The 25,922-nt window shown below is 52.3% G+C and overlaps 11 protein-coding genes across 11 annotated transcripts; 5 read left to right on the top strand and 6 right to left on the bottom strand.

Moving 5' to 3' along the window:
• Positions 1–16: 16 nt before the first annotated feature.
• NEUTE1DRAFT_117400 (cytochrome c) lies at positions 17–1,609 on the bottom strand (the record flags this gene model as incomplete). Its single annotated transcript, XM_009853883.1, has 3 exons — positions 17–498; positions 572–857; positions 1,405–1,609. 3 exons carry the CDS (start codon positions 1,418–1,420, stop codon positions 474–476), a joined length of 327 nt encoding a protein of 108 aa, XP_009852185.1.
• Positions 1,610–2,552: 943 nt separating this feature from the next.
• NEUTE1DRAFT_83954 (uncharacterized protein) lies at positions 2,553–3,700 on the top strand (the record flags this gene model as incomplete). Its single annotated transcript, XM_009853882.1, has 2 exons — positions 2,553–2,912; positions 3,023–3,700. The coding sequence occupies 2 exons, from the start codon at positions 2,553–2,555 to the stop codon at positions 3,398–3,400; spliced, it is 738 nt and encodes a 245-aa protein (XP_009852184.1).
• Positions 3,668–5,236, bottom strand: NEUTE1DRAFT_65272 (uncharacterized protein; the record flags this gene model as incomplete). Its single annotated transcript, XM_009853881.1, has 2 exons — positions 3,668–4,692; positions 4,760–5,236. 2 exons carry the CDS (start codon positions 5,234–5,236, stop codon positions 3,985–3,987), a joined length of 1,185 nt encoding a protein of 394 aa, XP_009852183.1.
• A 1,163-nt stretch (positions 5,237–6,399) lies between these two features.
• Positions 6,400–7,928, top strand: NEUTE1DRAFT_65269 (uncharacterized protein; the record flags this gene model as incomplete). The annotated part of the gene is made up of 2 exons (XM_009853880.1): positions 6,400–6,970; positions 7,022–7,928. 2 exons carry the CDS (start codon positions 6,400–6,402, stop codon positions 7,780–7,782), a joined length of 1,332 nt encoding a protein of 443 aa, XP_009852182.1.
• A 644-nt stretch (positions 7,929–8,572) lies between these two features.
• On the bottom strand, positions 8,573–10,174 carry NEUTE1DRAFT_65267 (uncharacterized protein; the record flags this gene model as incomplete). The annotated part of the gene is made up of 2 exons (XM_009853879.1): positions 8,573–9,605; positions 9,750–10,174. The coding sequence occupies 2 exons, from the start codon at positions 9,814–9,816 to the stop codon at positions 9,178–9,180; spliced, it is 495 nt and encodes a 164-aa protein (XP_009852181.1).
• Positions 10,175–13,109: 2,935 nt separating this feature from the next.
• NEUTE1DRAFT_83942 (uncharacterized protein) lies at positions 13,110–15,456 on the top strand (the record flags this gene model as incomplete). The annotated part of the gene is made up of 2 exons (XM_009853878.1): positions 13,110–13,179; positions 14,008–15,456. The coding sequence occupies 2 exons, from the start codon at positions 13,110–13,112 to the stop codon at positions 15,249–15,251; spliced, it is 1,314 nt and encodes a 437-aa protein (XP_009852180.1).
• A 373-nt stretch (positions 15,457–15,829) lies between these two features.
• Positions 15,830–17,778, top strand: NEUTE1DRAFT_147218 (uncharacterized protein; the record flags this gene model as incomplete). The annotated part of the gene is made up of 3 exons (XM_009853877.1): positions 15,830–16,123; positions 16,189–16,797; positions 16,850–17,778. 3 exons carry the CDS (start codon positions 15,830–15,832, stop codon positions 17,609–17,611), a joined length of 1,665 nt encoding a protein of 554 aa, XP_009852179.1.
• Positions 17,779–17,846: 68 nt separating this feature from the next.
• Positions 17,847–18,538, bottom strand: NEUTE1DRAFT_130500 (uncharacterized protein; the record flags this gene model as incomplete). Its single annotated transcript, XM_009853876.1, has 2 exons — positions 17,847–18,198; positions 18,300–18,538. 2 exons carry the CDS (start codon positions 18,536–18,538, stop codon positions 18,108–18,110), a joined length of 330 nt encoding a protein of 109 aa, XP_009852178.1.
• A 960-nt stretch (positions 18,539–19,498) lies between these two features.
• On the top strand, positions 19,499–21,179 carry NEUTE1DRAFT_130499 (uncharacterized protein; the record flags this gene model as incomplete). The annotated part of the gene is made up of 2 exons (XM_009853875.1): positions 19,499–20,802; positions 20,902–21,179. 2 exons carry the CDS (start codon positions 19,587–19,589, stop codon positions 21,120–21,122), a joined length of 1,437 nt encoding a protein of 478 aa, XP_009852177.1.
• A 592-nt stretch (positions 21,180–21,771) lies between these two features.
• Positions 21,772–22,157, bottom strand: NEUTE1DRAFT_18544 (uncharacterized protein; the record flags this gene model as incomplete). Its single annotated transcript, XM_009853232.1, has 2 exons — positions 21,772–21,921; positions 22,056–22,157. Coding segments are annotated over 2 exons (252 nt in total), but the record flags the coding sequence as incomplete, so codon positions are not given.
• A 638-nt stretch (positions 22,158–22,795) lies between these two features.
• Positions 22,796–25,465, bottom strand: NEUTE1DRAFT_130498 (uncharacterized protein; the record flags this gene model as incomplete). The annotated part of the gene is made up of 1 exon (XM_009853874.1): positions 22,796–25,465. One exon carries the CDS (start codon positions 25,463–25,465, stop codon positions 22,796–22,798), a length of 2,670 nt encoding a protein of 889 aa, XP_009852176.1.
• Positions 25,466–25,922: the final 457 nt, after the last annotated feature.

Below are 25,922 nucleotides of genomic sequence, written 5' to 3'. Positions count from 1 at the left end.
CATGGAACGGTTGGGTAGATGTAAATTATCGCGTGAGCGGAGATGCTTTATTGTACTTTGAATACAGTTAGATATGATAATCCTCCATTCTTTATAACATCATCATCAAATCTGAAAGATGCCTGCCTTGCTTTTAAACGCTCAAAAAAGCTGACCAGTGATTACTCTGTCGCCTTCAATCTCGCGTGACCGTCAAGCACCAAACCATACATACCCGGCAGGAACGGGATCAAGAAAGGGGGTGTAAGGGGGAATGGGGTATTTCTTCGTAACTTCATACAGAGGAGGTTTTGAGATATCGTGGTCGTCGAAAAACAACCAAGAATCGCCGAGCACAAGTCGTCTAGTCTATGGTACAACAACGAAGAGGGATGTGCCAAGCCCGTCTAATGCAAAAAAAAAAAAATCTCCCTTTTTATTAATACAGTCCCATAACTCCTCAAGAACAACGCCCATCATCAAATAGATTGCATTTAAGCAGTAGCCTCCTTCATGAAGCTGTTGGAGTGAGGTCGAGTTAGCTTTGCATATTTTTTGAGTGACATATATAGGGGAGCAGCGCATGACGTACGTGATGATGTCGTTCCTGTCCTTGTCCTTCTTGAGACCACCGAAGGCCATCTTGGTACCAGGGATGTACTTCTTGGGGTTCTCGAGGTACTCGAAGAGAGTGTTCTCGTCCCAGGTGATGCCCTTCTGCTTGTTGGCATCGGTGTAGGCGTAGCCGTCGACGGAGCCGGTCTTGCGGCCGAAGAGGCCGTGGAGAGCGGGGCCGATCTTGTTGCCGCCGCCCTCCTCAAGGGTGTGGCACTGAGCGCAACGGGTCTTGAAGAGGTTGGCACCCTTCTTGGAATCACCTGTGTGCAAGTTTTAGGTTAGAACGGCTGTTTATCGGCAAGATAGCAAAGCGCGGCTCTGATCATTCTGATATTGTCTCGGTAGTCTCGGCCTCGACTGTCGTGGTCGTGGTGTCCAGGAGCAAGACCTTGATGGCTGGAGATCTGGTAGATGGGGGTGAGGGAAGTATGTCGTAGGGCAAGACATGCTCCGTGGCGTCAAGCCGACGTGGCCCATCTCCCATGACGGTGCGATTTCGCTCCGTCAAGTGATCGTGTTTACGAAACAAGGAGAAAATGCCGCGCAACTATCGCAATGTCGGGATCGCAAACCGAGGCCATGCTCGAGGTGTCCTGTCCATGGAGATGCTGAAGAAGCCGTGACCGAGGGGTGGTAGCCTCTTCAACTCATGTGGACATTGCGAACACCCAATGGCTCAACCAGCAAAGCTAAGACCGGCGGACGGGCGGATGACGTTGACGAAGCCGGACCGCCGAGACAACAATAAAAGAAAGAGAGCGCGTGCGCATCATGGCGTGGGTGAGGAGATGAGAGTGGGATACATACCGGCAGAGAAGCCCATTTTGACTGATTGGTTTATGAGGAAGCGTTAAAACCGCAAAGGTGTATAGGGAATACTGGAAGTTGAGATGACTGAGAACAGGAAAGGGGAAAGGAAGAGGAAGAAAAGGCTCCGGTGAGGCGTAAGAAATAGTAGGAACAAAAAAGTTGCAAACCAAGAGTGGAAAGTGACGGGATCCCGGCCACACGGCGCCAGTCAATACCTGGGTACCGTTTTGCAGCGTGCAATCCATGCAAGCCAGCCTCCCCCCGGTGTCCGCGCTCGCTGTCTCCAGAAAGTTGGCTGGCTGAACACCGCAAACACGCTGAGGATCTTGATCCAACTTTTTTTTAGTCCTCAATGCGCTCACAGCTGGCAACCACTCGCTGGCAACGCCCTTCAGCCAATCCCATGTGGCATTCGCAATCTCGAGCACCTTCGTTGACGATGACCTTGGCCAAGACGTGGACCGGAGCCACAGCCTGAGGCTAGAGAAGGCGGGTCTCCTACAGCACATTGGCCAATGACGTGTCCAATGTTAGTCAGAGGCGCTCTTCAACGGCCATGGCTGCCGGGTCGGGGACGGGCAAAGTCGGAAATGGCCCCACAGGAGCCACAATGATTTGCGGACAGACGAATTGTGCCTGAAAGAACTGCGATTACGATCCAAACCACAATACCTCTACGTACACTACAATACAACCGACGGCCCGCACTAGCCCCATCAGGTAGAGGAATGTCATCGCGAAGGCCATCCACCCAATCTCATCATCAATTTTTTTTTTTGATGCGGCATGCTAGCGGCAATTTCTTGTGTCATGTTGCCCGTGGTCATCCGATTGACCGATTGAGGCCGCAAGAAGAACCACGTCCGACTTCTGGGCACCCTTCCGACCCCGACTGCCCGATCCACAACACCCGGCCATCCACGTCGCTGCCGGGGAATCCCACCTTTGCGATTCGGCATCCCGACCCCACATCCATACAGCAGCGACCTGATGCGGCACGGCCTGTCGTCCAAAACACACGCGCATCAGTACACCACTAGCAAAATTCCAAACCCAAAATCTTGACTGGAGTAGCTGTACTGCTGTTGTAGCCACGCAGCTGGGCGCACATAGGGACCAGAAGGGGAAGAACAATAATACAGACCATGTCATCAGCAACCTCCACCATGATCCCCCGCTTTCTCCTCCCACAGTACGGGCGCATCTGGCAACGGCCCACCCAAAAGCTTATCCAGCGCCGTCTCGCATCCACAAAGTCAACAGCGGAAGCCAACTCAACGCCATCCGGCCAGCGCGTCCTCGCAAAACCCGAGCGCTTCAACCCTCCTTCACACGGCTCCCGACTCCCCAACAAGAAAAACGTCCCGCGGCACTATGGCGGCGACCTCAGCTTCCAGGAGAAGCAGGCTCAGGCGCAAAAGGAATACCCGGGCCTGATGCCCGGCGAGGGAACCTTCGGATGGTGGTTCTGGAATAACAAGTGGTTTCACATGTGTTTGACCCTGGTATGTACATATTCATCCCATCTAGCTCAAACCCTGCTTTTTCTTTCCCTTTCACGATGGCCCAGCTCTCCAAGCTCTCAGAATCAAAACTTACATTGGAAAACAAAAAGGGGTCCCTCTTCGCCATAGCCATCTACACCGCAACCGAGAACTTCAAGCGCACCTCTCCCTTCGCCGACATGCTCCCTGCCCGCGGTGACTTTTTCAGCCACCCTATCGACTCCTTCAGTCACCTGGGCCACGTCATCCGGCTGCACGAGGCGCACAAGTCCGCCGAGATCTCGGCCAGGAGACAGCGGGCCATTGACGATGTAGCCAAGCGGACCATGTATAGGAAGGCGCACGGCCTGCCCGAGGAGCAGGGCATTGCGGGTTTCATCAAGCTGAAGGAACCGGAGCGGATTGCTAGCGTGTCGAGAGGGGTGTTGGAACCGGAGGCTACTGCGTCTGCCGCTAAGGCAGAGCCGCAGCAGCAGGAGAAGCAGTAATGGGCCGTTGGTAACTTGAGGCGGAAGTGAAGGTGGTGTAAGGAACTTGCGGCTTGACATGGAAATGAGGGAATGGGGCGTGGGCAATCATAGCGTGGTATTAGCGCTGTGATTCCGATTACGCTGCCTCGCGGCTGTCTCCGGAAGAAGGTGGAATGGAAAGAGGTATAGTCTACGGAAGAGGAGATGCTTGTGATGACTATGTGTACGATTAAGTGTTATTAATGACTTAACGGGCAGCGGGCACAGAAAAGCATGTTTAGCGTTAGATTTTGGAATAGGGGTATCTTGTTTTGAGTTATCATCAAGCCTCCATCTATCTTGCTCCCCGAGCACGCCACGTACCACAGCTCTTGAGTGTGACTGGCCAAGGCTCCCGCAATTTATACGATACACGAGTGGATATGCCTCTTTCATGTACACGCCCAAGCTCTGAGCCTCTTCCGATATTCCGAACACCACAGACCCATGTGCCTGAACGGTAACCGGACAAGAAGTAGCGAAGCGTGCTTTGCGACCCTGGCCGATATACCCTGGCGTTCCTCGGCAACCAGATAGTAGTGCCACTAGCTTAGTTTCAACCTTCAGTTCAAATCAACCCCATCCAGCGCATCCAACACCTCATCGGCCACGCCTCCCTTCTCCAACACCTTCTGCACCATCGTAGCCATTACCAACGTCTTGGCGCCGCCTCTCGGTGCCTTCCACACACCCTCGACGGCCTCAGACTCGGCTGTCCTCGCCTGTTCCTGCTGCTGCTTCTTCTTCTCGGTATCCTTCGCGCCCGCATTCGCTCCATAAGCGCTATTGCTTGCGTTGGGAATACCAGGAGGGGTCAATCGCGAAGGGGGATCGATTGTTCGCACCGATAGAAGGCGGAGGTTGTGTCCTTTTGTCTCTTCAGTGTCGATGTCCATTGCTGTGGGTTTGCTGCTGGTCGTAGAAGTGGTGGTGGTGGTGGTGGAGGAGGAAGATTCGCCAACGGAAACGGCCAGCGCAACGTCGGCGACGGCTAGCTCCTCCTTGGAAGGGTCGAAGATGATGTTGTTACCAACGGCCATGACGAGGAGGGTGACGGGTGGCCTGGCAGCGGGGGCTGGGGCCGTCGCTTTGGAACCCTTCTCTGAAGGTCTGGGGTAGAGGTAGGGAGCGGCAGCCCAGTCGTCGTCGAAGAGGGGATCTTCGTCGCCTTCGGACTTTAGGCGTGGGAGACGGGCCGCGAGGAGGGCGAGATGTGTGGTTAGGGAAAGGAGGGGGAGGGGATATGAAAGCGGCGGGGAGATCAGAAGAATCTGTCGTCAGAACTTGATGTTAGTGGCTGTTGGTTGCGGAACGCAGACAGAGAACATGAAGACATACGTCAAGGTAGAGCTTCCAGTGAAACCTTTGGTTGATCCACAGCCTCTTCGTAAACTCGCCATCCGCCAACAGCGCTTCGCTAAGCATGGCGGAGAGGAAAACAGTCCCCGCGTCGTCGTCTCTGTACCCGGGAATTTCCACCGTCATCTCTACCCAGTCGTTGTCACCCTTCACCACGTCGTTCTGGTTGTCGTCCAAGTCATCATCGTCCTCAGCACTTTCATCTAGCGAGGGGAAATCGTGTCTTGTCCTCGTCCTCTCGACTTCCGCCTTAACGCCAACAATGGCCTCTGTACCGTCGGCGAAGCAGATACGTGCGCTGCCATTGGTGCCAGGGAGAATGCCTGTCTCAGCGACGAGGGGGCGGAACTGTGTAGGAGAACGGCCGTCCGGGCGGATAGGAGGCGTGAGGCTGAGTGACGCGTGGAGGTAGGCGAGTTCCGCCGGCGAAAGCAGGACGTGCTGTGAGGACGCCATGCTTATTTCGAGATTCGTAAATTCTGGGTTTCTTGCTTTTGTTTACTCTGCCCCTTCTATGCGACGCAGGTCCCTTGCACGTAGTGCTTTGAAATGTATATTTGCGATTGGTTAAATGGCGATGGAAGGTCGCAACACAGCGAATGACTGAATCGGTATATCGCCTTTTGGAAATCGAGCTGGAGGAGGTTGACAAGTTCCGCCGTCAGGGAAAATGCAATGATGTTTGGATCTGAATTTTTGGAGGGGCCGCTCAGCCTGACGCCTGCACAGTTGCTTGCATGTACCCAGTACCCCCAAAATGCAGGTGGGGTGCACTGAGGCTGAAAAGAGGCAGCTTCTGAAGCTCCCAAAGTAACGGCCGGCAGCCAGAAACACCCCGGGGTGCGTTAAGTAAACGCTTCGTTCAGGGGTTTGTTTACTTTACAATCCACAAGTTGCCATAACAGGTGGTGAGCACCAGTCAACACCTACCGTCAGTTCTCTTAATAAAGAGCAATTGTCTTGTTTTCAGAGGGTATTCTGGCTTCTCTTCACTTCATTCAGTTGTTTTTCAGCATCCAACAACGATTTGGCATTCTCGTTGCGAAGAAGCTCATCTCCATCATGTCTTTGGAAAAGACGCGGATTAGACCTGGGTGCCAGTTGTTTGAGTGTAAATCTCATGTATTCTTCGTCCTCACTGACACGTTAAAGTAAAGAGTTTCTTGCCCGTCGTTCTCTTGTAGTGTATCTTCATCGGTGATGAATTTCGCGTAGGTCCTCTCTGTAAGATATCCAGTACTAACAGGTGTAAGATACCCGTATCGACTGTAATCCTGTAACAGCAGCTGACAGCCAAGACACCGGCCGTCGGGTCTACTAATGACAGCTTGGTCAATGGTAGGTTACTTGCCCCACCATTAACGCTCATGCCAGGACATTTCATCACAGCTCTCACTGTCGCGCATCAACACCGGCTTTTGAAATCAACATATTGATAACTCTTGTCACCGAGTTGCACGTAGCTCAGAGAGCCCAATCTTAACTCACGCCTTATTTATCCGATCGGACCTGCAATAATCTCAGCTCATCTTCAGTTCCAGCATCCACGGCCTACCCCCCTGAACCTGCCCCGATTAGACGATAACTTCAAACCTCACCCCTCTCTTTCTCAAGTCGCAATGGCGTGGGATTCCAAGTCAACAACAGGCCGGCGACGAGGCAACAGCGTTGCCTCCAATGCCTCACGCGGCCTTCGCCAAGGACCCAGACCGCCCACCCAGCCCAAGTCCGCTCACGTCGCCGATCCTTTTCTCCACGACTTCCTCGGTCCATCCTTCGACGCCGCAGCCTACCTCAACGCCAAACTGCCGCCTCTCCAGACTTCTGCGGGGTCTTCTTCTTCTTCTTCTTCTTCATCGTTATTAGCTTCGCGATCTGCTGTTAACCAAGGCACCACAACCGCCGCAGCAGCCGTGCCACTATCCGAAGTCTCGCTCCAGGCCCAATCTGTGCTCTCACAGCTTAACGCGCACACCACCAGACTCACCAACACTCTCACCCAACTCACCGATGACATCCTCCGGAGTGGCAGCAGGCTAGCCTACGAGGTAGAGCTCCTGCGCGGCGAGACGCTTAGCTTGGCTGAGACTCTCACGGAGGGGTTGCAAGAGGACGTAGCCAAGTTCGTGCCTAGCGGAATCTCCATCCCGGAAGCACCCGCACCCACACCTGCACCGGCAACCACTCCCGGTGGTAGCACAGAGGGGGGAGCTCATCAACGACGTCTATCAGTTGCCGTAGCGTCATCACAACAACAACAACAACAACAACATCAACAACCACCACAGCCGGAAACACCTGCAGAAGTGTCGGCAGCAACAGCCGAAGAGGAAGAACCCCAAGAACCCCCACACATAACCCAGCTCCGTACCTTGACGCTCGTTCGCTCCCGACTCGACTCGGTAATCCAAACGTTCGGTTCCGCCATCGACTTCGTCTTCCCGCCCTCGGAAATTTCAGCCGTCTCTTCTTTCCTATCCGTATCCGCGCCCGCACCTCCTGACTCTTTTGTCTCTGGCTTCGGCGGCGACCCCGACTCGGTGGCCAGTACCGAAGAAAAGGGGCAAAAGGTGTTGCGCGCGCTTCGGGACGAGATTTCTTCCCTTTTAGAGAGTAATCAGGATAAGAACAACGACGATAATGATGCCATCAAGGGGATCGAGGAAGCCGCGAAGCGGGTAGGTGAGTTGAAGGAGCTAGTGAAAGTATGGAAGGGCACGGCGGAGGAGCGGGGGAGGTTGAAGTTTGTGGAGGGGTTGGCGAGAATGGTGGAGGAGAGGCATGCAGCTCTGGTGAAGGATTTGGAGAGCGGTGGTGCTGCGAGGAAAGGGGGGGATGCGGTTGGTGGGAGGACGGATGCTGAGGCGGCTTTGAGGAGGGTTGTTGGAGGAGAGGCGGAGCAGGCGTTATCGCCAACATCGTCACAGATACAGACGGACAGTAAAGGGTTGAGTGGGTATGGGCTGATTAGTCAGTTGAATAAGTTCAGGAATGGGCTGTAATAAGCCCCTTGGGATGCCAAGGTTGAGGCGACAGTCAAGCAGGTCGCAGAACAGCACTTTGTGTATATATCGTGTAGCTCTGTGTCATGAGTATTGTCATGGTAGAGGACTTCTTAATATCAAATACCGGGCACGAACCCCAGCCGAAGCCATGCTAAACCTCCAATGTCCCCATACCTGCCCTCGCGGGATTTCTGAAGTTCTTGAACTAGGTCAGTAATGTAATGGGACCTCACGTAGTCGGATGGATGTCGCGTGTATGATCAGCCGTGTGCCTGTGTGACAAATAACTCGGAATCATATACCTCGATGATCTTTGGTCCAAGGGATGAATGATGAGATTCATTCTTTGTGAACCTGTGTTCTAGAATGTGATACTGGTCTGATCATGCCTACCAAGCCTTGAATACTTTTTCGGGGTCGGCGAAACTAGAGAAGGAACAAGGGCACTGTATGCGATCATTATGACAGTTAGCCTACCGGGTCTTCGGATGACTGTTGATAAGAGAAGATGAGTTATTGTACGGGAGCGTAAGCGTTAGCTCTTCGTGTTCCATCATCTCTTGTGAAGTCTGTATAGCGAGGGCGGAGCGGATATAATGGGGTTAGGATATTATATCCGTTGACGTGATGTTCGCAAGTCTTGCACTATCCTGTCTTGATGTTCTGCTGTTTCCTTGCGTGTGTACCTATAGGATAAAGTCATCAGATCACCACCCACCTACGCCGCTATAGTCTACCGAACCTGAGTAGAGCCACCCAATGTTTCCCTTCTCTCTTGCTCATTCTTACATAAGAGAACCAAATGCGACTCTATAGGCCTCCCGTAAACGCCCAAACATGAATGCAGATAAAATACGAAGGAAAAGGGGAGAGATTTTGAATCTCAAGACAAAGAAACATTGGTTGCGTCCCAAACAGGCCAGTTTCGGTCAAAACCATATTATCCGTTGCTTCGAACGATGTATCTCAGAATTCGCGCGAAGCTGATGAAAGCATCGATCTTCTGCGACCTTAGGCAGGAACGACTGCCGAAGCAGCTACAGTTCCAACCAGGCTAACCTGCGCGCACCGTCTCGGGGAGGTAAGCAGAGATAGACCATGGGGAAGAACAAGACACAAGATTGCGCTGGCTGAGAACTGGGGACTTAAAACGCACTCCAAGCTGTATCCAAATGGTCGCCATATTGGGATGGATTTTGGACTCTCGCTACTACCAGAGATATTGTGTTGCTTTGCTCTTTAGAGTCCCATATGGTAGGAAGATCAAGACGCAGCAAGTCGGAACGTCAGCAATAAGCCTCAGTACCCCTTCGCGGAACTGTCTCCATGCACACACTGCTCCCGAGACAGCGGAGAGCGACACTATCGCCCCCAAGTATGGCGGTACCAAGGCTACCTCTTGATCGTCGACAAATCTAGAGCTGCTTGAAGTTCCGGCCGTTCTTTCAACAACTCGGTGGCTTCAGCGTATGTGTACCACTTGCGCTCACGTTTGTCCTTCTCGGGCCACTCAGGCTCCTCGCTGGTGACGGTGGCCTCGAAGAATCGGTAGAGCGAGCGCTCCTTCTCCTTGAGAGGATTTTTCTTGGGAGGGCGGGTATCCTGAATATCACCCAAGTCATAGTTGATCTGAACCACGATACCGGCCTCCTCCCAGGCTTCACGGGCAGCAGCCTCGTGACATTCCTCGTCAAGTTCCCATCCGCCCTTGGGCAACACCCAACCTTTTCGACGTGTGGACTGGATCAACATGACGTAGTACTTGTCCGCACTCAAAGGGACAACGCCGGCAACCAGTCGTTCGCCTTTCGTATTGTATCCTACAAAGGGGAGGGTCAGTTGGACCGACCACAAGCGGCGGAAGCACAGCTCCTGCCTCCTGCCATCTGGATGCCAAGACCGCATTTGGCAAGGAGTGGATGCTCGTGTATTTGTCAAGACTAGAGTGGGCATCTAGAACTCACGTTGCTTGGTACGCCCAGTCCGGGATTCCATTGACCGATTACCACTACTAGTATTGCTAGCCGCCATCTTGCAGAGCTCCCAACAGGTCGGTAGAGCGACCAATTCCTTGCCAAATCTTTGTGGGTAGGTTGAATGGGGACGTGTACTACGAGGCGCGCGTGAAGGGTTTTTTTTCGGAATGTCGACAAAGAAACGGCGCTCGGTACGTTGAAATATCCGGATCGTCGTTGAAGAGAGTAGTGTCCCGGAGCTTTTAGCGCGCGGTGAGCGGCATGATCGGAAAGATAGGACGGGTAGAAGCTCGGAGGATTACTGGAATGACGAAGGGCCACCGGGATGCGCCGAGAAGGTGCGAATCGATGGGGGGTCTAAAAAGCTGGTCGTGCGGAAAAGAGTGCGTCGAGTGCAGGACACACTTGGAGAAGTGGAAGGCAGACCCGAGATGGGCAATCGGAGAGCACTCGGAGATGGTGCGTCTTTCGCAAGAGAAGATGAGGACAACAAAAAAAGAAAGAAAAAAAAATAAAAATAAAAATACGACGGTGTATCTCGACAGGCGGCGGCAGGCGGGATGGTCTGACAAGTGGTGGCGGTCGTGACGGAAACGGAGGGAGGAACCGTCGACTTTTTAGTGTAGCGAAGTGTACAGTGGTATTGAGGTAGACTTTGTCCAAACACCACGCGACAGCGCAGTGGACGCTTGGTGGTCGAAAACCGATGGAACGGAACTTGGATTTCTCGATGCACTGGAGACCAGCAGAACCAGATGCGAGGTTGAGGATCTGTCAAGGATCTACCAAGACGTGGAACCTTGAGGGGCGACGTCGGAGAAACGAAGGTGGGTGGTGCTTCGCTCAAGGCGGCCAGACGAGGAGGGGGAGGGGGGTTCGCTTGGAAGCAGACTTTTTTTTGGAGGTTCTTTAACTCAATGGCACTTTTGGCGGCCGGCAACCTGAACCGGATACCGTTTTAGCGGCCTGCAGTGAGAGTCCGGTTCTGACCGCTCGCTACAGTAAGGAAGGCGCCTAGTAGGAGGAGGGGAGGGGGGGAATGGAGGCGGAACACACACGCGACCTGTTCTCGTTTTAGGCCATCCACCTGGCACATGTAGCACCTTAACGCCCGAGTTCCTTCCATCCTTGTGCAATGCGCGATGAAATGTTGTGAATTCCCATGCTGCTACCAACTAGAAATACCTCGCTATGAAAGGATGAGGTGGAAGCCAACTTGGATGAATGCTCTTGGGTCACGAAGTGTGAGTAAACGAAAGCCGGGGCGTCTATGTTAACTCGCTCTTACTCAGAGCCTGAACCTGAAGTGATGTGCAGTGTGACTGCAGTGCGAGCAAGTGGAAACGACCTGAGGAGGAGCCAAGTTCCCGTAGTGTGGAGTAGCTAGAGGTACATGAGACGGGAAATACACATAGGAACGAGACAAAAGCTGTAAAGACATCATAGTAATGAAAACAATCACGGTATGGAACACGACAAGAGCACCCCTCCGCATCTGGGCTTTGCGAGATGGGTGGGTTGGTAGCTCGGGTTCAAGGATAGAAAGCTAGCGCGGCACAATACTTTTCACGATGGCACGGAAGCCATGTGCAAGATGGTGGTCCATCCGAGGAGCAGAGATATCCAATGCTCTGAATCCGAGATGCATATACAAGTTTGAGTGATGGTGTGCGACCTGACCTGAAGTGTGCTCAGTAGTGTAGGTTTAAGGTAGAAATGCAATCCAGTCAATGCAATGTGGTAGAAACTCGCCGCTTCATCTGAGGGACATTTAGACATGTATGAACCCATTTCCCTACAGGTACACAGAGCCAGGGTGAGTATTGCATGATACAAGTGCAAAGAGATGAGGAGGAACAACTGAACACAACAAACGCAACAGGAATTGAGAGGTAAGTAGGTACGTGCCTCTCTGGGGGAGAATTTAGCATTTAGACTCAGCTAGAACCCAAATCAACAGCTTGTGAATGGCCATATTCGTCACGGTTTGAGCTCGGGCCCATGCCACGTCCGGATCGACATCGACGCAGGCATGGCGGAAGCTTTAATCCATCCTCAATCGCCCATTCCGGGCGGCAAACCAGGCCATTCATTGGTTCTCCTTCGTTGGTACTTGGTATAAGGTCGATATGGGCAGATCAGAGCGCGTCACTAACAACCTCGAGGCCCTAACTTGGGGAAAACGTGGGGTAGAAGTCGTGGCATCGGACTCGTAGGACAGAGGCTGCCCGACTTGTAGCAGCTGCAAATCAGTGGCAGCGAGGCAGCTACGAGCACCCTCAACTGACCTAACCCGGGAACTTCAAAATGGTCTGTCAAGTTCCTGGAAATCACAAGGACCCGAAGCCATGCCCTATCTATTAGGGGTATATCGCTGCTCGTGGGTACCGATGATGGAGATTGGTCGTGTGGTCGTATTCCGGAAGGACACTACCTCTAGGGGTACTACGGCATTACTACTTCTACAGCGTGACTGTCTATGCCTACCTACACGAAGTGGTTGCAGATGTCTATGGTACAGTATCACTGTCCATGACTCCGTTGCATATCGTTGTCTTTACCAAGTCAAGTATACAGCATCTTTCGGAACAAGATTCAGTTGTATTTGCAAGTCACCAGTTGGGAAGGTCCCCGCCATGGCTCTATGGCAGGAATGACCTATGGCGTCGTTGGTCCCGCTGGCAAGCTAGGTAGGACGGGATGTATGCTTAATGTGGGGGTTGCGAACCATTGCCCCTCTCGGTCCGCTTTCTGATCAAAGACAACTAGGTGCCTGCCTGAAGGCGCAAGCTCTTCGCCAACACAACAACCCCCCAGCGACATCAACGGCTTTTGTTCTGACTCATGTCTACTAATAATTTGGATCAGCCCGCGCAAACGTCCTGTCCCAAGTCCCTCGAATTTGTTTCCTATACATTATTACGTGCCTAGCCGGCCTGCACAATCAGACCCAACTCCGCATTATTTTCCCGGCGGCTCAGAACAGCCAGCAACCTCCTGCTGGGATATAGCCTCGATTCAACAAAAAATTGAGGCCACATCCATCCACAAACGATACCGAACATCCGAGTTCCTGCCTTAGTTTCCTTTCATCTGACGAATCTCATAGAAGCTCCTCGTTGTACACCAAGCAGACATCACGCCCGGAGGCTGTACCCCGTTCGGAGGTGCTCGTTGCTTGTTCCACCGACAGACTGGATATCGTAACAGCGAGACCCGTTGCAACATCCCACACCACGCCCAAAGGGATCAAGGTTCACGGCACACTTCAGTTCTCTTTTGTGTGAGCTCCAAGACAATCTCCGAGGGAAGACCACCTGAGCTTCTGTCCTTCCCGCTTAGACGACTATGTACAACACAAACAGCATGCAGACCCCTGACGACGCTGAGGCGCCATTGTCTTTTATATTCCCAATTGGTAAGCAGGTGTAGTTTCCTTGCTTCTCACCCAACCATTCTGGCCATGTGCGAGATTCACACAATCTCGTTGGCCGCTCCCGTTGTTCAACGCCGAAAGGGAGTCACACTCGTTTAAGTTCCTACAGAACTGTCCATAACATCCAGTGCCAAGCGGCTTTTTGATGCTCCTGAAGGAACATGAAATGATTTTGTCTTGCCAAAAAGAGGAAGAAGAAACAAAGAGAAAAAAAAAAAAGACCGATGGCCGTCCTCTGCCTTCCAGTCAACAGTTTGGCGGAAGGTGGATGCGCCCTCGTACTCTTCGCATGATGATGACAGCTCAAGGAAACCACTCATTTTATATGCTATGCGTTGTACTTCTGTCCTTGAGTCAGTTGTATGTGCCCTCAAGTACGGTTGAGCTACCCGAAAAACAGGTGTTATTTGGTTCCGGGGTTGTAGCACCGTCCATGCATTTAGACCCGAGTGTTTGTCACGAAGCAGGTCAACATCGATCAGAGATGTTTTGCCAATTGAGATCCGAAGAGGTCATCTTGCTAACCGAGAGTGCATATTGTAGGGTATAGCAGCGCATCTGATTGCGGTTATTGTCGAGGGACTTCACGTGCAGGTAAACGAAAACGTAAATGGAGTTTCCGTTTCGGCCCTATTACGCCCGCTTCGCTCCCATTTTCCCTACCGAGTCTCTTTTCCCCTGGTGTCGTACATGTCACACAATTGGCCTCATAAGTCTGGGCTCCTCAGCTTGTGTGCCCAAGGCCAAGAAACAGGTGCCTAATGAGACACGGTTGGATGTAAGGCCTACGTCTAACTTGCTTCAACACAGGTTACTCTTACTATGCTACGAGCAAGTCCTTATCAACGCACCTATATCAAAAGCTAGTTGATCGGTATTGGAGACGGTCCGGGACTCTTCTCTACAGGCCGAACCCGAGAAACTCTTGTTGTCCTCACTATACCCTTCGCCTGGACTCAACAGAGTTCAAACCTACCAAAGATCAACGGCAAACTGTCAACCGATTCAACAACTACGTTATCGGTCCGGACTATACACATGCTGCTGCCCGCGTTCATCCTCGCACGCGCCAAGAAGCACGGAAACGGCACAACGAGTTCGACTTGATCGACAGAATCCATGAACCCGAGGCACAATTTCTAAAGACGCCTCCAGAGCCAGCTCACAAGTTCACTGTCACATTGGAGCCAGACGAGTTTACGGAGGAAAAGTATCTCATCTTTGAGAACTATCAGAGACTTGTTCATAAGGAGGGCCCAGATAAGATTTCGCGCCACGGATTCAAGAGATTTCTGTGCAATTCACCTCTTAAGCGTGAAACCATCTACACTTCGGACGGCGTCCAGCGGCAGGTGGGCTCTTTTCACCAGTGTTACTGGCTGGACGGGAAACTTGTTGCAATAGGGGTGTTAGACCTGCTTCCCCACGCCGTCAGCTCAGTGTATTTTCTCTACCATGAGTCATTTCACTCACACAACCCAGGCAAGCTCAGTGCCATGCGAGAGATTGCCTTGGCTCGAGAGGGTGGCTATCGTTGGTGGTATCCGGGATTCTATATCCATAGCTGCCCCAAAATGAAGTACAAGATGGACTTCAAGCCGCAGTCCGTCCTTGATCCTGAGACACTCACCTGGGATTTGATGGACAAGGAGGCGTTGGCGGTTTTTGACGCGAAGCACTACGTCAGCCTATCCAGGGAGCGGCAACGGAAGGAGTCTGGAGATCCCCCCCAAATTTTCAAAAACCATTTCATTCGGCCAGAGAGTGACGGCGAAGGTGACGAGGAGGAAGGGGACTTTATGTTGGGCAGCAGCATGCCAGGCATCCCTTCATTGGAAGAGATGAAGCAGGTGGACATGGACAACTTGGTCCTTGTTTCAGATGCTACCCCCGGGTATTTTTTGGCTTCCGACTTGGTCAGTTGGGAACAACAAGATATCGAGTTGGACCGCAAGGATATCAAATCAACGATCGCAGAGCTGGTGGCAGCGATGGGAACGGACGTGATGGGCGAAATATGTGTGGATTTTCGGAGGAGGACTCGTGTGCTATAAGCATACAGCGAGAAGACCGACAGGAGCGATAAAGGGAATTGTATAGCGATGCACAAAATGCCTACTTGTGTCCAGCGCATTCTCTTGGTCCCCTCATGTGGTGCTCGCGTATCCCCGCCCCGCAACTGAACCTGAAAATTACGGACCAGCTGCAGTGCAGTGGTCAAAAACTACAGTAAGAATAGGAGCACGGTCTGTGGTGGCAAGTTCCTTCCCATTTTACGGAGTCACGCAAAATGAGTTCCTTCCTACATTGGCGGTTTGATGCATGTTGAACGTTAAACTCGGCAGTGACGATGCCCAGTCGCATTTACGACGTGCAAAATCGTTGAATTGCGACTGGATGACAGCTCGTCGCTGATTTTGGCCATCATCCACTACGTACCTAGTAGGTATGGAGCCGAAGAGTCTCATTCCCTTGCTTGATTGAGCCTCAGACCAGGAAGGTAGGGAGGGTCGAAAGCAGTCCTCTTCTCCCACAATATTTTTCAAGTTACATGAACCGAGTTCATGGATCGCTATGTCTCCTTTTCCCAGCAACATGCATGGTCTCTGCTGCCTAGGCTTGTGTATCTACAATGGAAGGAACAACAGTCAACCTAGGAAGCATCACAGTTGTGCACAAAAACTCGCCATTATCGCTCGAACTGACAGCCTCTTTCCTCATCGACTCGGACACGACTGCTCTGGGATTAAACCAGCTGACCGCAACTGACCTTTCCCAACACTCCAAAGACGGCAACCTATGGATGGCAAAGTCGGGGTCGTGCCAGCTTGTCTTCAAGACGTTCATCAACGGCCAGCTACCGGATTCAAACGTGATCCATCCACCTATCATCTCATCTCTAACTGGTATGGCTGCTGAGTGCTCGGTAAGCTTCAGCGAGATCTTCCAACAACACTGGCGGACCCCGTTTGCTGACTTGTGGTATTTAAGCTCTGGGAAGAACTTGGTCTCGAGCTTAAAGCTAAGCATTTGCCGCTTCCGTTTGGTTCCCAAGAGGAGGATCAAAAGTCGGAGACTTCGTATTTTCTTTGCCACCCGGATCTCTCCTCGGAGATGATCGTACCGCACACACTGACTTGTGTAAAGTTCAAAGGCTTGAGCTGTAACATCAATCTTCGGCTCGATACATCATGGAGGAGGGCCGGTGAGCCTAAACGACCGTCAAAGATGGCCGATGAAGAAATCGCCCAGGTAGGACTAAAGCCTCCTGTGGTTGAAGAGTCCAGGACTGGCGCGCGAAAAAATCGACGACGGATCACAAGAACCGTTAACGTCAAGTATACGGACACTTCGCAAAGACAGGCCAAGAAAGCCTGCCCTGTCACCCAACCCGATTTGGCAAACTCCAACTCAGACCCGGTCATCCTCCTCTCGATCTCGGAAGAGGAAAAGAAGGAGATGGCATTACTCCTGGATGCCGCGCTTCGGAAGCTTATAGGAGTCAAGCACACTTTCCCTGGGGTGAAGGTTACGGAGGACAGACAATTTCCCTCGCTGATTGAAATTGCGCCGGCAGTATGGAATCTTCGTTACTTACAGGTATGTGAGCGGCATGGAGTATGATTACTTGGATGAGGACTAACGATAGTAGTCTATGACAGCACATGCGCAAACGATTCCGGCCATTGCCAACGGATTAGCCAGATTGCGTAGCGCCCGGTCAGCAATGCTGAGAGATAAAGTGAACAAACTGCTTGGAGCTGGAGCTGAAGATAAAGCTATAAGCAGCACCCTAAGCCACTCGGATGATCTCGAAAATGGAATCGGAAAGGAAGTTGAGAAGCGGCTGTGGTCATTATGTCAAACAAGTATCCATGTCAAGCCTGCTTCCAAGACAGGCAAGCGAAAAGCCAAGGGCAATGGAGATGCCCCGGCAGATACACAAGAGGAGGAGATCCTGGAGGGATACACTCAACTTACTGATGATGGTTGGGTGAATCATCACCCGTCCTTGACTCATGATTACCACCCTTTTGACCTTTTTGAACAAGGTGCGAACACAAACACAGACATGGATACGCACACGGACGCGGTCGAGTACGACTACCAATATCAGTTTGGAATCGTCGCCCTGCTCGGGGATTACAGCGAGGAAGAAACATACGGTGAGGACGGGGTCGAAGAGTGGTATGATGTTGAAGGGGAAGATATGACACTTGACGAACTCCAGCCGAGCTCCGAAGGTGACTACGTCTATGCAGATGGGCTTGGGAGGCTTCATCCGATTTCGAGGCACCAGGCATTCCAGACATGTTTGATGGGCGGTCCAACCCTGACAGGCAATGAGCTGCATTTTGAAGAGATGGAGGATGATGATGGTGAAGAATTTGGCGATCCGGAAGAGTATCTATGAGAATATCTAGAATGGGATTCTGCATGAGATTGTAGATTCAGGTGATAAGGAACCCAATTCTCTACCAGTCCGTGAACACTTGACCAATTATCCTTTCAATGGGTTTTTCGAAGTTTGAACAGAGCGGACGTAATTGCACCAAGAATCTTCCGCTGTGCCATACTGACAGCCCCAAGCCTACAACTCCAGATAGCCTATCCATAGCATACAATCCGTTGGGCAATCAGTCAGTTCCAGATATTTGCGAGCATCAAAAAGTGACGTCGCTTTCTTCCCTGGCGTTTTCCCCCACCAGGAGACCAAGAAGCATATCCATTTGTGGGGCACCCTCTCCTGTGCGTTGCTCGCATCCCAGATAACTATGAGGCTCGGATACGACCGGCATAGTGCGTCTCTCGCGTTGGAAAAGAGCATGTGTTTGTCCATCCGTCGAGATCGCGGTCGCAATTCCCCAGAAATAGTCCCTTCGTCCATCGATAGCTTCCCGCTCTTTCCCTCATCGCCCATCATTGTCGAATTTGACCTCCGCTGCTCTCTTCCCGTCCGCATACTCCTTGCTCAGCCCGCAGCTTCCATTCCCACATATCCTCAGAACACCTCGGCAATACTAGCCTTTCATCTCATTTCATCCACCCTAGCCATTTCATCCTACCTCGTCAATTCATCTCCTCTCGGACCATCCTCTCACCTCCCCCCACCCGGCGCAGCGTTTTTATTATCTCCCGTGCCCGCTTTCTTTTTCTTATTCTTAGCCGCCCGCTGCTCCGGCTTCATCGTGGCATAGTGGATGTACCACATCAGCACGCATTCGAGGATGACGGCGATGAGCACGACGATGAGAATGGTGAAGAGGATGGGCTGGTCGTTGAGCACGGCGACAGCTTGCGGGGTGGCGCCGATTTTGAGAAACCAGTCGAATTGGCCCATGATTGCGGTGGTTGGCTTGTTATTCGAATTATGGAAGGACAAGAGTGTGTGATGTGATGTGTCGGTTAGTTGTGGCAGATGCTGTGCTCGGGAATTATGCGATGATGATATTGATGATGGCCGATGAGGATGAGACGTGCAATGGTATCTTGTCTTGAGAGTATGTAGCCGCCAGGGCGTTTGGCTGAAATTGAATTAAGAAGTTGCGATGATATTAAAATTGGTAATTGGTATGATCCTTGATCTGTGGTTGGCTTTGCTTTCGCCGCGTGACAATGAGAGAGAGAGAGAGCAACGCGTGTGATGAAGTTATTCACAGTCGCAGCTTGTGGAAAGTGGACAAGCAGATCAAAAGATTCAGAATAAAAAAAAAAGAAAAAACAAGGAAAGTCAGAACGTCGAAAATACTGGCGACGAAAAGATACTCACGGTCCCTCCTTTTTCTCGCAAGAGCCAGAACCTACCAGGAAGATGAAACCAAGGACGTCACATTGAGGAGAGGCACAAGTCGAGATGTCAGGCGACCGACGGCGCGCCAACATGGGCGGCAAGAGAGGTTCAATTGTTAGGGGTTCGTTTGGGTGTCGGGTGTGCTGTTTCAGGCTCGCTGAGCTGCGACAGAAGAAGGGTCCCCAAGCACATGAACACCTTACGTAAGCAGAGAACGGGGCAGCTCGTCCGGCCTGGCTCCCTTCGGGCCCCAATGTGCCTGAAGGATTGCCGTGGCCGGGCGGTTCGAGTGCGGGACGTAGCGGGAGCTCTGGGAAGCTCGGGCCACCAAAAAATTGCTGGGGACCGGTCGGATCGATTCCGTCGCAGGCCAAATCGGATTGGCGGGCGCCAGTCAGGTCTCCAAAAAATAGTATGTAGAGCCGCGAAATAGACTCGACGAGGGACGTCCGGCTCTGAGGGTTCTCACAACCGCGAAGGAAAGGAAACCAGCTGCCTCCATTGGGGGACCCCCAACAACCAGTCCTCCCCTCCCGTCCTCCCACCACCTTCCACTCCTCCGGCCTCGCCCAGCCCAGTCAGTTCCCGCTTGCCAACCATGAGTGCGGCACGCTTCGCTGCCCGGAGTTTCCTCTCCCGGCGTCTGGCCGCCACTGTCCCGGTCGCTGCACCGGCAGCTTCCACCCCGGCCGCGTCGACATGTCCCGCCGCCCAGCAGCAGCAACAGTCCCAATTCCACAGCTCCGCCCACCTCGAGGCCCGGAGGCGGTCGCGCTTCAAGAATGTCCGTGCCGTCGAGATGGGCCTGACCTCGGACGCAAAGATCGAGAGTTTTACCAAGAAGAAGTTCGCCGAGTACACGGAAGATGAGAAGGCCGCCCTCGCCCACAACTACCCCGCCGAACATATGGAGGCCATCGAAGCCGCCGAGGCTGCCATCGATCCCAGGGACCTGACGATACAAGGTCGTCTGCGCGTCGACCCGTACCGCATGCCCTACATCGACGACTTTAGCGAGATACAACCTATCATCGACAAGCGCGCTCGCCGCTCGGCGCCCCCCAGCCACAAAGCGCGCTTCATGGACGTTGACGAGTTCACTCAGGACCTGATCAACTGGGCTGACGAGATCCGCCGGGGCGAGCCGACGCACAGGATGAAGAAGCTGAGGGACTTCGTACCGGAGGAGTTTTTTGAGAAGCCTGAGGGGCAGTGGCCCAAGGACGTCCGGGACGAAGCTTTTACCAAGTTCTGGGCCTACCTCAAGGATCAGAAGGACGCCGACGCCAAGGCCGCCGCCAACGCGACCGGTCCTACCGACGGCGACATTCTGTCGTACATTTTGGAGCGCTCGTCCATGACCGACAACAACCTGCAGGCCAACTCGTCGCTGGCGCCCGCCCTTCCCGATAAGGTCCCCGGCGTGGAGGGCAAGTACAGGAACGCGATCGACCCTGCCGACGACGGTCTCGATGACAAGGGTCAGTATCAGGAGCTGAAGAAGCGGACGGGCATGTCGGTCCGTCAGATTCTCCAGCTCAAGACTAAGAAGCTGGTCCATCGTCGCGTTGTGAACCAGACCCGTCTAGGCAAGATTGCCAGCGACTCGGTCATGGTCATTGCCGGAAACGGCGACGGCTGGCTCGGTCTCGGCATGGCGAAGTCGGTTGAAGCATCCATCGCTGTTGAAAAAGCCACTCTGTTGGCCATCCAAAACATGCAGCCCATCCCCCGCTATGAAAACAGGACCATTTATGGCGAGGTCACCACCAAGGTGTCAGGCACCATTGTGCGCCTGAACTCGCGTCCTCCTGGTATGTCTTGGTCGTTTTCGTTCCTCCTCCCCCCGCGCCCCCTTCTTCTTCTTCTTTCAAATTGTACTTGTATCCCACTAACATCTGAAATTTGTCCAGGATTCGGTCTCCGCGTCTCCCATCGTATCTTTGAAATGTGCCGCGCCGCCGGCATTCGTGACCTCAGCGCAAAGTTCCTGCGGTCACGCAACCCCATGAACACAGTAAAGGCCACCTACCAGGCCCTTCTCAGCCAGCCCAACCCTGAAGATCTCGCCATCGGTAGGGGAAAGAAGCTCGTCGATGTTCGCAAGGTTTACTATGGCGGGTCTGTATACTAAGCAAAGCGCAAAAGAAGAAAAAAGAACAAGAAGAAGAAGCATTGTATTATTCCCCCCAAATTTTGTTTCATGGATGTGCGCTGCTTGTTTCTAATCTGTAAATATATGTACATTACGTTATACTGAAGACCATGAAACTGAGCGGAAAACCACATACCTGTTATGTTGGTGGATGGGTGGCTGTCCGATATGTGTTGGTTATATATCCATGCGATTTGGGGAACATTGCGTGGTAGGCCCAAGTTGGATGATGTTGCTCGCTTGTTTCGGCGTCCAAAAGGGACTGTCTCCTCGATATTCCCTCTCCTCCCTTTCCTCTGTTCGGCACATCCAGCCCACAAGCATATTACTCCTCTGTCTCTGGCCGAAAGTTGTCCCTCGTTCTTTGTCCGATGCCGGCCATAGTCGTATGTCGCATAATACCCTGTTATCCATCTTCACCACCAATGAAACGGCATTCTTCCCTTCCTCTCTCTCTCTCTCTCTCTCTCTTTTTCTCTCTCTTTCTCTCTCACTCCCACGCATCTCTCCCGCCAGTGCTCTTCCTCTTCTTTCACGATTGCTCCCCAACACCACTCCCCGCCCCTCCAGGTCCGTCGCCACCACCACCACCACCACCACCACCACCATTCTCCCCAGCAGCAGGGCCACCCCAATCAATCTCCTGCTGCAAAACAATACTATAAACGCTCGCCTTCATAAGGGTAAACACCAAACTGGTCTTGCGCTCCAGCTCCCTTAGTCCATCGAGAATTGCGACGGAGGGCTGGGAGGCCAGCGTATCTAGTACTGAGGCAAGCTAGTAGTATCAATGATGATTGTTAGTGAATGGTTATTTATATATTATGGTGAAGGTGAAGGAGGGAAGCGGGGGGGTTGGAACAGGGTATTTAGTGTATAGTTGGTGAAGAAAGAAAACTTGAATTGGTGTACCTTCTTCATGTTCTCTGCCAAACGCTCGTATTCGTCAAGAACATCTTGTTCTGTTGGTGTGAGTTCTGGTGGGGAGTTGAGGAGGGAGTTTGATTGTTGTTGTTGCTCCATTTGGTGAAGATGTGTTTTTGGGGTTGACTTTTGGATTACAGTGTATACTTGTCAAGTTGCATGGATTGATTGAAAAGCTAGGTTGCTTTCGAAATTAGACTTATGGAGACGTGAGGTTTAATGGAGAGAGCTGACGGGAGTGAAGTTGTTGATGGGTGAAACAGAAGACAGTCGCGATTGGACGCGCAGTGCAGGAACTTTGATGGGAAGCATGTGGTCGGTGTAATTACAGCGTCTTGGTAAGTGCTAAATTACACTGTGTACGGTACTCAAGTTACAATACAGTAAACGCTTTGTTTTGGTGTCCCTCGAGGTTTTTCTGGACCTGTAGACAGCAGATCTACTCACATCACCTTCGTACATTGTCCCAATATGACCCTTGACATACACACCCTTGATTACAACCTTCATCCTATCCCTTACCCGTTTTCTTTTTGTTCTTTATCGGTCTTGGGCAGCATAAGATATACAACCAGCCCGTGCTCTGCTAATAATATTCTGAAAAAGTATCAATCAAGTCATGGCGACTCCCAGACGTTGCACACCCATTACCATAGACAGATATCATGGAACCATCCTCAACGGGATACAATCGAGCGGCATTTGCAGATCTTCTCAGGGATAAGACATCAGTAGGTCCTAGTCTTCCTCCTCCTTATTCCACTGGCCGAACTCTTTTGTCTTTCGTGCGCCTCCACGCCCACCGGCACATCCTCCAGCGCTCTCAGCTGCTTGGGGTTCACAATCCTTTTGACAGCACCATACCAGCCCAGTTCCTGTCTTTTCCACGCCTTCGGCTTGATTCCGTTGGATGGTGTCATCTCCAGTATCACGCGAGGTAGCGCTTCTCCTGACACCGATCCCTCTTCTGACTCATCCATCTGAGTGGTCTCGGTTTCCGTGTCTGCATCAAATCCCACACGTCTCTGAGGATTAGGGTAACTCATAGTTTGTGCTAGCGTCATCCCAGGGGGCATCATCATCAAATGGACGTGGCCGGGTGAGAGTGGTGTAATGGGGGTTGTGTCGACAGTCTCCTCGTTCAGTACCTGACCATTGTCTTGAATATTGCTATCGCCATAGTGACTGCCTGTAGCCGTCGGCAGTTGGAAAGACGGCGGTAAAGATGGACGTTGTTTGTGGGGATCCGTTTGAGAGAATGGTTGAGCAGTCGGTGAAGCAGTATCGGGCGGAGGATAAAACCCAGTTCTGTCTGTGCTTCCCACGAAAGGGTTGATTCCGACTGTTTGCTCCTCGTCAGTCTGTCCTCTTTGATGAGCATAGCTGCCACCTTCCTCTTGATCCAGGTTAACTTCCGTGCCATGATCATGGGTTGGATGACGTCGCATCTCCATCTGTCTCTTCATCCGTCTGTGCTTTTGCCAGATAAGTTTTCCGATCCACCAGCGCCATGTCTTCAAGGATAGGAAGTCCTTTGGGGGTGTTTCTTCCGTATCCCCTCCACCTCTGTTCCGATCCATATCGGTAACTCCAGCCCCACAAGTGTCACCTGTGTCATCAATATTTACCCCCACAGGAAGATCAGGAAGGGGGTAAGGAAACACTGCAGCCGCACTCGACAGTGAACTGACTACCACCCGTTCAGTGGCAACCTCAACCCAAACCTCAGCCTTACGGACTATGTCCGCGTAAATGATCAGGCAGGCAACGATAGAAAGCGGAATGACTGCCGCCCAGAAGATAAAGAACTTGGGAGCGCCCGGTCCGTACTCGTCGCCCATGGAGAGAATCCCAGAGACAATGGGAAATGGAAGTAGGATTCCACCTAGATAGGAGATACGTTCGAGGGCCCGTTGGTTATCGGCAGATAATCTGTTGGATGTACCATGCTGGTGGGAGCTGATACGATGAAGATGGCTGCGTTGAGGTGTCAGGCTTGCATATGTTGCTATCCGGTTCAGGTTGTCACCGGGTGTTGTCGTCCTGGATAGAGGAATGTTTGTGACCTTAGCTGTAAAGCCCATGGCCGTTGATCTCTTTTTCGGCGGCTTGACCTTCTCCTGGGTCACGCATGTTGGTGGGTTTTCGGGAGGCGTGGGGATAGGTAAGAGAATAGGGACGCCTGGTGATGCATTGAGAAGAGCGATTCGGCGCTTAGCTCGAGAAAGCAGCGTCTTCCATTCCGATCCAGATGAGGAACCTCTGTCGCACCCCTTGATATGGCCATTGCGGTCGGCATAGAAAGGAGTGAAGTCGGCGTTTCGCTCAAGTGATTGCACCATATACCAATAGAGAGTGATGCTCTTCGATACTTCTCTTTCGATCAACTTCGGCTGCGACGCTGTCGGGGGCGCCAAAACTTCGAACAACTCGAGCCAGTGATTGTAGACAATGTCGGACAGGACATTCGCAATGAAGCTTGCTGGATCAACCACCTGCGTGTTTTCATTGGAGTTGTGGCAGAGCATTTCGTAAACCAAGTCCTCCAGGCATGGAACCTCTTCATCTTCACGATTGTCATACCCGTCGGGGGCAGCAACTCGGGGTCTCTGTGCTTCCATGACCGGGCTAGTCTTCTTGGTCGTAGGAAACGACGCCTTCCGTAAATGTGACGGAGCAGCATCCCTCCACAGCGGCTTATCGAGGAACAGTACTCCAGCCCGAGGGTTCTGTTGCCGAGTAGAACTAATCCAGAGAGATGCTCGGTTGAAGGCTGCCGCCAATCCTTTCGGCGTCTTCCCGTCTTCTGTCAAAGGTAGGACCTTTGGGTCAGTGACCATCAGATCAAGACCATCAAGACCCGCTCCGGAGCCGTGATGAATCTCCCGTCTGGACATCGAGGTACAATCGAATCCTTGTATAAGCTCGGGGTACTCAAACTGCGCAAAGCAACCTGCTTCGGCACTTCTGATGTTCGAGTGACCTCGTCTGCGTGGAAGGGTCAAACCAGAGCGTGAACAGTAGCTTCTCCGGGTAGCATGTGCATCCAGGAATGCGGAGTCAATGCTGAGCTCCTCGCTGTTGCGGAGAATGTCGACGTAATTCGCAGGGAGGCCATGAAAAACAAACAAGGTAACAGTTCCGTCCTTGTCCATGCCCGATATCAACTCACGCAGATCATCTGGACTGCCGACAATCGTCCTCCGGCATTGTTTCTTGGGATCCCATTCTAGGATATAGGCGGGCGATGTCTCGAACTCGTGGAGGGGAGAGGCAAAGGAGCTCAAACGCTGGTGGTAGAAGGGGGAAGAGGCATCGCGAGGCGGTTTCTGTTGATGATGCAGCTGATGCTTGTATACGGCCTCGTGGGCATTGTTCTGCTCTTCGGCCGAGTCCATGTCGTGTCGGGGTCTTGCAAAACCTCCGTTGGGCTGGGGGCTGCCACACATCGATGTTGACAGGTTGGTTATCGGGGACGAAGGGCTTTTCGTGAGGACGAAGAATGACGAGAACAGCCCAACGCACTTTCACTGCTGCTGTAAAGGCTCCTTCCTTCCTGTGTCCATGTTGATGGTCCTTCCATCATTGAATGTCTTTACGCAGAAGGTGCTTGGAACTGTCATGGCGTCTTGCAATCAGTGATGCTAGTTTCATCGTTGCTTCTGTTCGAATGTCTGTTGAGAGGCTCGAGTGACCTAGGTGGTGCCTAGAGGTACTAATGTGCATTCATAATTCCGGTTGCTGCTTTCCGCTTGATGCCATCATTACCGCGATATATTGTGCTTATCTCTCAAAATCGGCAAGTACTTCCAGCACTTCCTCGAACACCGTGGCCACCCGACCATTTCACAACGG

This window comes from Neurospora tetrasperma, assembly GCF_000213175.1.
Source record: "Neurospora tetrasperma FGSC 2508 unplaced genomic scaffold NEUTE1scaffold_4, whole genome shotgun sequence".
Lineage (NCBI taxonomy): Eukaryota > Fungi > Ascomycota > Sordariomycetes > Sordariales > Sordariaceae > Neurospora > Neurospora tetrasperma.
The sequence above is the reverse complement of the archived record's forward strand: the minus strand, read 5'-3'. Positions and strand labels throughout refer to the sequence as shown.